General features: G+C 32.9%; 2 protein-coding genes and 1 long non-coding RNA gene across 3 annotated transcripts; 2 read left to right on the plus strand and 1 right to left on the minus strand.

Moving 5' to 3' along the window:
- Positions 1-863: 863 nt before the first annotated feature.
- On the plus strand, positions 864-2,936 carry LOC103873768 (glutamate-1-semialdehyde 2,1-aminomutase, chloroplastic). Its single transcript, XM_009152163.3, has 3 exons — positions 864-1,145; positions 1,279-2,097; positions 2,345-2,936. Exons 1-3 carry the CDS (start codon positions 966-968, stop codon positions 2,765-2,767), a joined length of 1,422 nt encoding a protein of 473 aa, XP_009150411.1. The 5' UTR covers positions 864-965; the 3' UTR covers positions 2,768-2,936.
- Positions 2,937-3,923: 987 nt separating this feature from the next.
- On the plus strand, positions 3,924-9,005 carry LOC103873769 (putative inactive flavonol synthase 2). The gene is made up of 3 exons (XM_009152164.3): positions 3,924-6,222; positions 7,523-7,850; positions 8,209-9,005. The coding sequence occupies exons 1-3, from the start codon at positions 5,765-5,767 to the stop codon at positions 8,422-8,424; spliced, it is 1,002 nt and encodes a 333-aa protein (XP_009150412.1). The 5' UTR covers positions 3,924-5,764; the 3' UTR covers positions 8,425-9,005.
- A 2,973-nt stretch (positions 9,006-11,978) lies between these two features.
- LOC117134585 lies at positions 11,979-13,374 on the minus strand. The gene is made up of 2 exons (XR_004458774.1): positions 12,945-13,374; positions 11,979-12,905 (listed from the first exon to the last, which is right to left on the minus strand). It is a non-coding gene; the product is annotated as an uncharacterized LOC117134585 (long non-coding RNA).
- Positions 13,375-13,446: the final 72 nt, after the last annotated feature.

The following is a 13,446-nucleotide window of genomic DNA, read 5'->3' on the forward strand; positions in this document are numbered from 1 at the left end:
ATATCTAAGAAAAAAGACATTTTAAAATAATTTTCTGAATAGTTATTTTTGGGTTCACCAACCAATAGGATTTCATTATTTCAAATTCGATATCTTTTAAAAAAGGAAACAAAATATTGTCAAATTATATTATGTTTTTAAAATAAAAAGGTAAAAAAAAGTAGTTACAAAAAAAAAGAATTTTTTAAAAAAATATTGTTAATATTGCCAGTAAAACACTAAACCCTAAATCCTAATCCCTAAACCCTTAATCTGAAATCCTAAACCCTTAAGTAAACCCTAAACTCTAGGGTAAACCCTAAACTCTTGAGTAAACCCTAAACCTTTGGATAAACCCTAAATCCTTGGATAAATCATAAATTCTAAATCAAAACACTAAACACTAAAATCCTAAACTCTTAAGTGTTTTAGTGTTTAGTGTTTTTGATTTAGAATTTATGATTTATCCAAGGTTATAGGGTTTATCCAAGGGTTTAGAGTTTCAGATTTATGGTTTAGGGATTAGGATTTAGGGATTAGGATTTAGAGTTTAGTTTTTTCCTCACGACGTTAAAAATATTTTTTTGTAATTACTATTATTTTTTATTTTTTATTTTTTATCTTTTTATTTTAAAAGCATAATATAACTTGACAATATCTTGTTTCTTTTTTTAAATGATATCGAATTTGAAATAATAAAATTTTATTAGTTGGTGAATCTAGAGGTTCATCCTATGGAATGAACCTAAGAATAAGTCTTTTCTGAATCAATAGAAGCACTCAAGCACATACCACTAAATTAAAATATGGTATCCAACTATCAATTTGAGAATTCGGTAACCGGGTAAGATCCAACCGGATCTGGACATATAAAAACAGGATTGCTCGCCATCTATCGCCTTATCTTGTTGACTCTTCTTCTCTCAGAAAGCCCCCCCAACCCACTACGATTACTACCAACTCCGTCTCCGACCGCGAGAGCAAAGATGTCGGCGACGCTAACGGGATCGGGAACTGCCTTGGGCTTTTCATGCTCCTCGAAGATCTCGAAGAGAGTCTCTTCCTCTCCGTCTACTCGCTGCAGCATCAAGATGTCAGTTTCCGTCGACGAGAAGAAGAAGAGCTTCACCCTTCAGAAGTCCGAGGAAGCTTTCAATGCCGCCAAGGTCAGTAGTGACTCACCCGATTCGTTAAAAATCTAAACTTTGATTGAATTGTCTATTAGAGTTGAAATGATCAGACTTTGGGTTACAAAGGACTAACCTTTATTTTCAAAAATGGTTTCTTTTTCATGTTTAGAATCTTATGCCTGGAGGTGTTAACTCCCCTGTTCGAGCCTTCAAATCCGTTGGTGGGCAACCCGTTTTGATTGATTCAGTTAAAGGCTCAAAGATGTGGGACATCGATGGTAACGTGTACATTGACTACGTTGGATCTTGGGGACCAGCTATCATCGGCCACGCTGACGACGAGGTTCTCGCGGCTCTAGCTGAGACCATGAAGAAAGGAACAAGCTTTGGCGCTCCTTGCCTCTTAGAGAATGTTCTAGCCGAGATGGTTATCTCAGCTGTTCCCAGCATTGAGATGGTTCGGTTTGTTAACTCCGGGACCGAAGCTTGTATGGGTGTGCTTCGTCTCGCCAGAGCCTTCACTAACAAAGAGAAGTTCATCAAGTTCGAAGGTTGTTATCACGGTCACGCCAACGCCTTCCTTGTGAAAGCTGGTAGTGGTGTAGCCACTTTAGGACTACCTGACTCGCCTGGTGTACCTAAAGCAGCTACTTCAGATACTCTAACGGCTCCGTACAATGATATTGAAGCTGTTGCGAAGCTCTTCGAGGCTCATAAAGGAGAGATCTCTGCGGTTATTCTCGAACCTGTTGTTGGTAACTCTGGTTTCATCACTCCTACGCCTGAGTTCATCAATGGTTTAAGGCAGCTGACTAAAGACAATGGTGCTCTTCTCATCTTTGATGAGGTCATGACTGGGTTTCGTTTAGCTTATGGTGGAGCTCAGGAGTACTTTGGAATCACTCCTGACTTGACTACTCTTGGGAAAATCATCGGTGGTGGTCTTCCCGTGGGAGCTTACGGTGGAAGACGAGATATTATGGAGATGGTAAGATCTGAACCTACACGTAGAGATGTTAAATGGGTCTTAAGCCCACGGGCCTAGTATAAAATTATTCGTAGCTCATTTATTATCATTTAAAAGTAAATGGGCTTATATAGGTCAGCCCTTTTAGGCCGGTTTACTTTACGGGCACACCCTTTAAATAAAAGGGTATCCGTTTAGGTCTGATTAAAATTTTAAATTTATTTTTTAAGCATTGTAGGATTTAATATTTTCTGTTTTTTTGTTGCAGGTTGCTCCTGCAGGACCAATGTACCAGGCTGGGACACTAAGTGGTAACCCGTTGGCAATGACGGCAGGGATTCACACGCTGAAGCGGCTTAAGCAGCCAGGGACATACGAGTATTTGGACAAGATCACCAAGGAGCTAACCAACGGGATCTTGGAAGCAGGGAAGAAAACAGGACATCCAATGTGCGGTGGTTACATAAGTGGTATGTTCGGTTTCTTTTTCGCTGAAGGTCCGGTGTACAACTTTGCTGACGCCAAGAAGAGCGATACGGAGAAGTTTGGTAAGTTTTTCAGAGGAATGTTGGAGGAAGGTGTTTACTTTGCACCGTCTCAGTTCGAGGCTGGGTTTACTAGCTTGGCTCACACTTCCGAGGATATACAGTTCACCATTTCTGCGGCCGAGAGGGTCCTCGGAAGGATCTAGAGCGTTCTTGTTCTTGTTTTTGTTTTATTCATCGGTAGCTTGAGAGTTTTGTATGATGAAATAGCCTTTATGGTGTATTCTCCTGAAGTATTATTGTTTTGTGCATTCAAATGTATTTGTTCTGTCCGATTGTTCGGAATACGACCACACAAACTAATGTTGCTATTGAGTTCAAGTTTCCTCAGAAACAAGTTTAAAGAAAAATATATAAGCAGTGAAAAAGAGATTTCCATAATCTTGCTCGCGGGGAAAATAGCCGATTGATGTCTGAACTAGGGTCATCTTATCTAATAAATACACAAACTATTTCGCTGAGTGAGTTTGTACCCATCTAATAAAAAATTAAATTCAATATCTAAACTTATAAAAAATGGCTTCTGCGTACCCGCGACTGACAACATGTTAGATGGATTTCGACCGCCGGCGGTATTGGAACAGAGTTTTCTAGGTCCTAGCGAGCCTCGCAGGACCGGTTGTTGCGGGACTGAGATTTTCCAGTATGGACTGAAGTAGCCATGCGGATTACAAAGATCCATGTCTTTTTTTCTTCATTTCTTGTTTTACCTGAAAAAATGAGAGAGATGTGAGAATAAGGTAATTCAGGTGACTTCCCCTGAAAAATAAAAAGAGCTCCGGGGATGACGATTTGAGCTCCAACAATTACGATTCGAACTTCGGCGAAGATGATTCGAGCTCCAGCGATGACGATCGAATTCTGGCGGTGTTTTGATTTGTTGTTCTCTTTTCTATTTACTTTTGAATTGGCAGTTTTGATTTGGTGTTTTGTTTTGTTTTATTTTTGGATACATCGAACTAAACCATTAGTTATGAACTTATGAGTTATAAGCTAATTTGAAAAATCTTATGCAATTATCTTTTCTTAGTATGTTAATATGTTTAGAGTGTGACATAAGTAATTACAATTATTGTTTTGAATAACAAATAAGCAAATTAATGACTTATGAATCATGTAAAATTCAATCGACGACCTAAATCATGTTTTAGAGTGGCATGAAGCGTCATGTTGTGTGTATTATCACATGTTTCGCGGACCGACCCGCAAAAGCTTGTACATATAGCGGGATGGGTTTGGGTAGCCTTTCCGAAGACCGTGGCCCGCACAGACCCGACCCACCGTGACTCGCTTGAAGACAATTTTGTAGCAGTCCGGGACGGTACGGAACAATATGTTTGACATCTCTCAGGAACATGCTAAGGTAGACCGGTTTCTTGAGTTGGCTATTTTTAAGTTAAATGATGTTATTTCATGAAAAAAAATAATAACAAAACAGAAAACATGGTAACCCTAGTTCGAACCTAGGTTGCAAATATTTAAGTAACCTCATTAACCATTTGTTCTACTGAAGATTCATTGTTAACTTAAAAGTAGCCAACTCTTCCAAAAATCGGTCCACCATGTTACCAATATATTGTCAGTCGCAGATTAAAAGCCGTTTAGGTATCGAATTCAATTTTTTACTAGATTAGGTATAAACTCGCACAGTGAAATAATTGGTATATAGATTAGACAATATGACCTAGTTCAGACACTTATCGAACGTTTTTTCCCATTATCGCGTAACGATGACACAAGCAAAGTTTGGTTTCGTTTTTCAACATGTGCATAAGCTAATAGATTAATAGGTGGTGGTATGACTTATGTGGTAGTGATTATTTTATATACAAACAATACAAGGGGTTGGTGTGATTTAACATAGGAGAGTACGACGTCTTATAGACTATTAACTCAAATTAAATCTAACACTGAAAATTGTTCGTGAAAGTTGTGAAAGTGTTGCTGAAAAAGTTTTTCTTTTCTTTCTAATCACGTTTTCTCTTATAAATCCAATCATTTTTTATTACCGATGATTAGTGATCGAAAAATAGTATAAGTGCTGAGAAGTTTCTTGGGCTTCCATCTAAAACCAATTGGCAATTAGTGGATTGATCCAAGTCCCTTATATATTATTCAAATCCCTTTCATATATCCGATGTGGGATCTTCTCTCCAATACCCTCCCTCGAGATAATGGTGTGTATAACCATTAATCTCGCAGAATCCATCATACCCCCTCTGAAATCATGCTTTATTTTCTAGCAATCTCGGCGGAACTGAGCCTTCTATAGGCCATCAGCTAATGGGATGATCGGGCCACTGTCCGGGCCGGATTAATGGGTCAGGGTATCGGGCCCGCTCTGATACCATGATAAGTTTCTTGGGCTTCCAACTTAAAACCAATTAGCAATTAGTGGATTGACCCAAGTCCCTTATATATTACTCAAGTCCCTTTCATATATTCAATGTGGGATCTTCTCTCCAATACCCTCCCTCGAGATAATGGTGCGTATAACCATTAATCTCGCAGAATCCATCATACCCCCTCCGAAATCATGCTTTATTTTCTAGCGATCTCGGCGGAACTGAACCTTCTATGGTCCATCAGCTAATGGGATGATCGGGCCACTGTCCGGGCCGGATTAATGGGTCAGGGTATTGGGCCCGCTCTGATACCATGATAAGTTTCTTGGGCTTCCAACTTAAAACCAATTGGCCATTAGTGGATTGATCCAAGTCCCTTATATATTACTCAAGTCCCTTTCATATATTCAATGTGGGATATTCTCTCCAATATGTGCCTTGCTGTGATATATTCTTGTCGTATTCTTGTCAAACAGTATAAAAGGAGATTTTTTTTTTTGTTTGAATAAAATTTATATTTTTATAATATTTTTTGAAAGTTGATTTTTTTATATGTCCTACTCACATATATTTATAAATATAATAAAAGGATGAATCAAACTATATGAACTTAAAACTAATCAAATTAGAATGATAATAAATTGATTCAATTAGAAAGAATAGAGGGAACGTAATTTCTAAACCTGCGCCTTTGATCTCAAGAAAACAATTCTCGTACGTTGCCAAATGCAATGAATGATAAACATCGACAAAAGCAGTCAACAAAGTTAAAACTATGGGAAAGGCCTTTGCCACCACATGGCCCACACCACAACATTTCACTATTTAAACCAAACCTCTTGGCGTCCAACTTCGCCATCGTTTCCATTTACGATCATGGAAGTCAAGAAAGACCAGCACACATCTCCACCGTCCGAGACGATCCCTATCGTTGATCTAAGCAACCCTGACGAAGAGCTAGTGTCCCGTGCGGTGGTGAAGGCGAGCCAAGAGTGGGGGATATTTCACGTGGTGAATCATGGGATCTCGATGGATCTGATACGGAGGTTGAAGGAGGTTGGTACACAGTTCTTCGAGCTACCGGAGACGGAGAAGAAAGCCGTAGCGAAACCAGATGATTCCCAAGACTTCGAAGGCTACACGAGGAATCTCAAGTATACAGAAGGAGAGGTTTGGGCAGATAATCTTTTCCACAGAATCTTGCCACAGTCATGTATAAACTACAAATACTGGCCGAGAAACCCTCCGCAGTACAGGTACGAGGAATCTTTAGGATACAAATTAATGGTTGTTATAAAATACGGCACTAGAATGAAACATTCATCAAAATGTTGTATGCTCACGTTGAATAAGATGTCATTAATATCAATACCATTAAAAGATGATCATTCTCAAATTATACCCTTAATGAAAATTGCATTTTTTCTCAAAAATACCTTTATTTTTACAAGAGATTAATAAAATTCATTAATGACATTTAAGTCTTTTGGTTTTCAGCTTACAGATACACCTAAATGGATCTACAAATAATGGACTTATATATATTTAAAAGATATACTAACTTTAAATTTAATATAAATATAAATATATTATGAACTATAAATAAATTAAGAAACATGAAAATATTATTTTATTAAATATACGTATCAATATTCAACATAGATCATTTGAATATTATACATATTTTCAATACAAACCCAAATCCTATATCCTACACCATATATCATATACATATTTGAATATCATTTTTCCATGTATAATGTCATTTTATATATAATATTGATATGACAATTACGAGTGTTCAAGAATATTTTAAAAACTATTTTAAAATAAATTTTTAAATCTAAAATAAAAACACAAACTTATAATAGATTATTAATACGGAAAATAAACTAATATTGTCATATCAATGAGTTTTTTTATATTATCATCTTTTATTTGGATACATAATAAAATTTTATCAAATTCTAAAGAATCACTAATTTATGTAATATTAATAAATATATGAGTAATTTAATCAATTTAAAAAAAGTACTATCAGATATTTTGTAATCGGATCAATGGTATCAGATCGCACGTTAATAGTGAGTTGTTGGATTTTCACCGGGTTATATCATATTTTTAATTAACGGATTTTTTATTAAATCCGAACCGGATTATATACAATGTATCGGGTTTATAGGTTCAACCATGAATCTAGATCAAATATGAAAACAAATCTTAAAGCTCAAACATTATTATAGAAAAACTACTATATTTCGAACAAATACCATATTTTGAAAGAGAAAAAAAACAAATGATAAAAATCTAAAAACTCAATTGTTATGGTTCAGAACAAAAATAATGGTAATTTGTAAATTAGTTTTCGATTAATAAATGAAAAACAAACAAATCCGCGGATCAAAATCTAGTTTACTCACTTATATTTCATTCATATTTATTACATTAATTCTGCTCATGCTAACGTTTTATTACATTCGAACTAGTTGTAAAAAAAAATCAAATTAATTCATATTGTTAGCATTTGATTCTTTTGGCGGCAATGGGTGGTTATAGGGAGGTGACTGAAGAGTACACAAAGGAGACCAAGAAGCTATCGGAGAGGCTTTTGGGTTTTTTATCAGAAGGATTAGGGCTACGGCATGAGGCGTTAAAGGAAGGTCTCGGTGGCGAAAAGTCGGAGTATGTACTGAGAATCAACAACTTCCCGCCTAATCCACAACCGGATGCGACCTTGGGACTGCCGGAGCACACTGACATCGTCGCACTCGCACTCATCGTCACCAATGAAGTTCCAGGTCTTCAGGTTTTCCATGAAGACCACTGGTTTGATATCCAGTACGTTCCCTCTTCCATAACAGTCACCATCGGTGATCAGATACTGGTATGTTTTTGTCTTTTTTTTTGTTTATAACCTAATGTCATAAACCAAAACCCCGACTAGTGGTCAGCAAGGCCGGATCTGAAACTGCGGGCTATAAACATTTCTTTAAGAACTTCAATAATTTTATTTACTTAATTTGGGGTCTATTTCAATATAAAAAAATTTCAAATTTTTTGAGGGTCAAGGCCAATGTTCCATCCGGCAGTGCCTAGATTAAGCCTGCTAATGGTAGAATATGTGAAGAACATGAAGTTGGCTACGTTCATAGTTGGTAACCATAATTTATTTTGTTGTGGATGAATATATATTATGAAATATAAGTATAGATTATATCACTAGTTTTTGGTGGATCTTGCAGAGGCTGAGCAACGGGAAGTACAAGAATGTGTTGCATAGAGTAACGGTGGATAAAGAAAAGCAGAGGATGTCGTGGCCGGTTTTTGTCGATGCTAATCCTGATGTCGTTATCCGTCCATTGCCGGAGCTGATTACCGGCGATAATCCTTCTATGTTCAAGCCTATTGTCTGCAAGGACTTTAAATACCGTAGGCTTTTCAAGCTTCCGGTCGATTGATCCAAATGATAATCAGTTTATTTTTCTTTGTTTCTCCTTTCTACAAATCAAAATCCCCAGTCCTATTTTACCAAAAAAACAATCCCCAGTCCTGTGTGTGTGTTATGCTACGTATTGTAAAAATTATCTTCTACGTAAGTTTAGTTATGCAAAAGGACCAAATAATTTACTACATTTTGAAGTTTATATAATTAACAAGAAGAGCCTTTATCAATGGTTTTAAAGATTTATTATTCTTTATCGTAATCGAATATGGGGTTTGTCGACCAAACATTGATAAGTCCTTAAAGATGTATTAGATTTTGATCCGCGCTTGGAAAGCGCATGTTTGTTTTCAAAATTAAATATAGTTTTCTAAAATGAATTGCTACATAATATATATAGTGTATAGGTTTGTGTACATTTATCCGAAACCACGAACTAAACTGTAGCAAACTGGAAAAAAGATGAAACCTAAACTAAACTGAATTTCATAAATAATCGAGCAAATCTTATATTTCATGTACCAAAAAACTGAAATCAATCGTGAAACATTTAAATGGTACCAAATACGAATAAAACATTTTATTTTGAAAATTATTTAACTCCTTTTAGCAGGAGTACATATGTAGTTCATTGACGAATTAAGATATAAGAATTGTTTTCATATTTGAAATGAACTTTCTTGATGAGTCATAAATGTAATGAATGAGATTAATGGGTGTGTATAGTTTTTAAGCCCAAAAACTATAAGAAAAAAATTATCAATCTTAAAAAAATTAATTTTTTTTTGTAAATTTAGAGGTGTCTTTGAGAAAATTGACATTTTTATTAAAGAATAAATAGGAATGTTTCTGGTTTAATAGTATAAATGGAAATTGTATTTTATCTTCCTCTTAAATTTTGGAGATATTATTGTTAGCATAATTTTAGAAGCATTGAAAATATATTAAATTTTGTAATTTTGAAATTGATTATATTAGGTTTGTTAGAAGTTTAATTGAGGAAGTTATGGTATATTCGAATATTTAGGATATATTTCATTACTATCTTTGATATATTCTCTAGTATTATTTAAGACTTGTTAAAATATGGAAGTTGTTCGTCAATATGCAAAAATATTAATGATCTTTTTTTTGAACATTAAAAATATTAATGATCTTGTAAGGCACCAACATCAGTCGCTATCAAATTTTCAAATTCCATGCAAGTTTTATAATCTCGTTTCAACGTAGATTTGTGATTGCAAAATTTTGTGTTAATCTTAGCTCCATAAAAGATGATTTTCATAACCGCTGTTACTTGCATAATTTTTGATGATGTATAAATTAAAGTGCATATTCACCAAAACAATAAAGTATATTTCATTTTCATTCAAAGATCCCACGTAAGATTTGTGTAGATGAGAATAAGGCTTACCAATTACGAATGACAAAATCTTGAATAATTTTAATGATAGTGTAAATTTGCAAGCATATTCTCGTTTAAAACTCTTGTAAATTATATGGCTAACTCACAAAAGGAGTAAAAAATGGTGAATAATATGGTATATAATGTTATTGAATATTGAGTTACGTATTGTTAGAGATAAATAAGGAAAGACCAAAAAATATTAATGAAAGGGTCCAACAACCTTTCAGAAGTAGATTTTTTCATAATATTTATCTTTTAATCTCCTATATATTATTTGAGAAGCATTGCAACATTTTTTTGTAGCCACGTGTCATCACTATAATGATTCTTAGAATCCTTAGAGAAATAGGTTGGTCCATCTAAATATATAATAAGATTTTTATTAAACCACAATAAATACATTATTAATGTGCTTCATTATTTCCTTAAATAAGATTACAGAATTGCCTAATGTGGCTAATATATATATGACAATTAATGATTTTGAATAATAAAGATTTGATAAAAATAAGTGTGTATTATAATTATATTTTTTTAATTTTAAACAATTAAAATAAATTAAACAACCATAGTAACCATATAATAAAAATTAAACAAATTTACTTATATATTATATTTTAAATTTTTAAAAACAAGTATAAATTACTAAAACTGTTAAAAGTTTCACATTCAAATTTTGTGATCTATGATTTAAAACTTTTGTTATGACATTATACAAATAATTAAAAAATAATATAAGTTGAAAGTCTCATTTAATAAGTATCAAAAATAAAAGATATATAAATATATGTATCATTTTAAAAATATATGTATCATTTTAAATTAAATTATATGCCATATAAAAATACACAAATATCTTAATTTTGAAATTTACTTTGAACATTTTTTTGATAAAAAATTTGAAAAAATATTGACAACTTAATTTTTTAAAATATTATAAATTACTTAAACCATTAATCCTACAGTGAAAATTTTGTTATCACTAATTTAGACTTTTTGCTATAACAGATACAAATGATAAAAAAAATATGAGCAAAAAGCATCATCTAATAAATATTAATATTAAAATATACCATATATATGTTATTATCATTTAAATTTAATTATATATCATATCAAACAGAAAAAATATTTTTTCGATTTGTAAAGTTTATTTATATGTTCGCACCAATTTAATTATATAAGTAGTAGATAATGACTTTTTAATTATTCAATATTATTTATTATTTCATAATATGTTATAAACATATAATATATAAAATAATTTTTATATATAATGTTCATTCCGCGCAAGGCGCGGGTCTTAACCTAGTAGTATAGATAATTTCAAAACTTACCAATAAGAAAGTTTGGATTAAGAAGACCACTTTCTATGGTTTTGAAATCAACCAGATTAAGAAACATATTGTCATCTCGGTATGTAGAATCCGTGATTTTGGTGTTGCCATTAAAAGCTATTCGATACTTATGATCAGTTCATATGTACTATCAATGTTTCTCCATACTCCAACACGGACATGTTTGGCAACTTCAGCAAAGTAAGTCTTATTACACGAAGCATGGATTTTGTTCCCTTTGAAATGATAAAAAGAATTATATCCGTTAGCTTGTATCTTAACAAAATCAACATATAGAAATAACAAATCTATATAGAACATTAAATTTACATTTGCATCACATAGGATTAGTTCCAAAGATTCTCCAACGTCTTTCATGAAATGTCTCCATGTATGAATGTTCTTCACTTGAATGCGACATGCAGTCTTGCGTGGTTTGATATCGTTCAAAAAAGTTAGCTGCATATTGTTTGCCATTTTTTTCTGTATCACTAGGTTTGATGAAAATCGTGGTTAAGTTATGCTTTATTTATAGTAGGTAGGTGGTACAGCGGATTTAGGTTACACAAATGCAGGCCAGCATATTTTTAAGATTTGATCAAATATATTATTTTGTGGAATAAAGAATATATGCGAGAATATTATAATTATAATATATTTTTTTTTTAATTTGTAAGAGTTAATATTAATCCAACTAAAGTAGGTTAGCGACAATTCTGTAAGTATAATCACAATAAGAACTGATTGTGATATTAAATAAAACTTGTAGAGGAAGCAATATAAATATTTCCGGATCTTGTTAAACAAAATCGTATCTATAATATATTTTTTTGAAAACTTTGTAACGATTTAGGCAATATGATCGCGGATTTTAAAATTTTAGTTGTTCTTCGATTTTAAAATTTTAATTGTTAAACTTGTACCGGACTGTTTGAATCATACCAAGTTTGCGCTAAAATGGTCTGATTTGGTATAGATAGCTTATATATTATGAGATGAATAAGGTATTATAGATAGCTTGTACATTAGATTTTGAGATGAATAAGGTGGTTTAGTCTAGTGAGTGTTATAGTGTTCTAACTCAATAATATTGTCATGGTTATAATATGAATGAGATCAATATATTGAAGAAGAAACAGGGGTTTCCGTGTACTATAAGGCATACCAACTACGACATTGTCGTATATACATCGTACGTTTTTTTATTTCACATGGCCTATTAGGAAGGGAAATTGCACCCTATAACCACAAAAAAAAACACAAACCCAGTATCTAACCAAAAACACGTTCTCTCTCCTTATTTCTCTTCCTATCTCTCTCTAACCTCTCACTAAAAATCTAATTACTCTTTTTTTTTGGTTATTTGGCAAATAAGCCCTATTAGGAACATCTAATATATAGACTAAAACATATGTGACATTATATGGAGTAAAAGCCCTTAAATTATCATTGAGTAATATATGGTAATGTATATAGTAGGCAAAATAAAAGGTAGACCAATGTACTATTAGTTAAATGAAAGAGTGTAGTAACCTTGTATAAGTAGATTTCTCAAGACTGCTTCACTTTTAATATAATAGATATCGAATTATTAATTTTCTTAAAAATATTTAGGATTTTCTTTAAGAACACTAATTATTACACTATTGTCGTAATTAAGTACTTGTATTAGTGCGCAAGTGGTGGATTTGTTTTTGTTATCTTGACAATTTGAAATGATTCAAAAGTATATTAAAATGAAAGCACCACCCACTCTCTTTTTTTTTTTTAAGTTCACACACCACCCAGTACCTTTTATCCCGATTGCAGCCGGCACTGGTGAGATCAAAGACAATATCCTCTTTAGTTTTTTTTTGTCAAAGGGTTTTCTTAAATTAATAATTGGTCCACACAAAAGATTACAGAAAGAAAAGATAAGGTAGAAATGATTAAGTTTAGCTTAATCTACTGAAGCTTCTAAGAACATATTTAGAAGAAGCGAGATGATAAAAGAGAGAAGAAAAATGATCCTTAGATGTTGTTTAGGCTCCAAGTCTTAGGTCTTTGTTAATCCAAAATATGGTCCAGTGTTTATCATATGGTGTTCCAGGGAGGGTGGAAATTTTTTTTTTTAAAACGCTGTAATTTGAGATTCGCACTTGCAACAAATGAATAAAGAATTTGAGATTCGCACCGCCTACTGACTTGTCTTGGTTTGGTGGTAAATAAACATAAATAGTGGTCTCTGCAGTAATTAATTATCACAGTGCATTTCTAAGAGTTTAGATTAGATATATTATATTAACTATAAAAG

The sequence above is a fragment of the Brassica rapa genome, chromosome A06 (genome assembly GCF_000309985.2).
Source record: "Brassica rapa cultivar Chiifu-401-42 chromosome A06, CAAS_Brap_v3.01, whole genome shotgun sequence".
NCBI classification, from domain to species: Eukaryota; Viridiplantae; Streptophyta; class Magnoliopsida; order Brassicales; family Brassicaceae; genus Brassica; species Brassica rapa.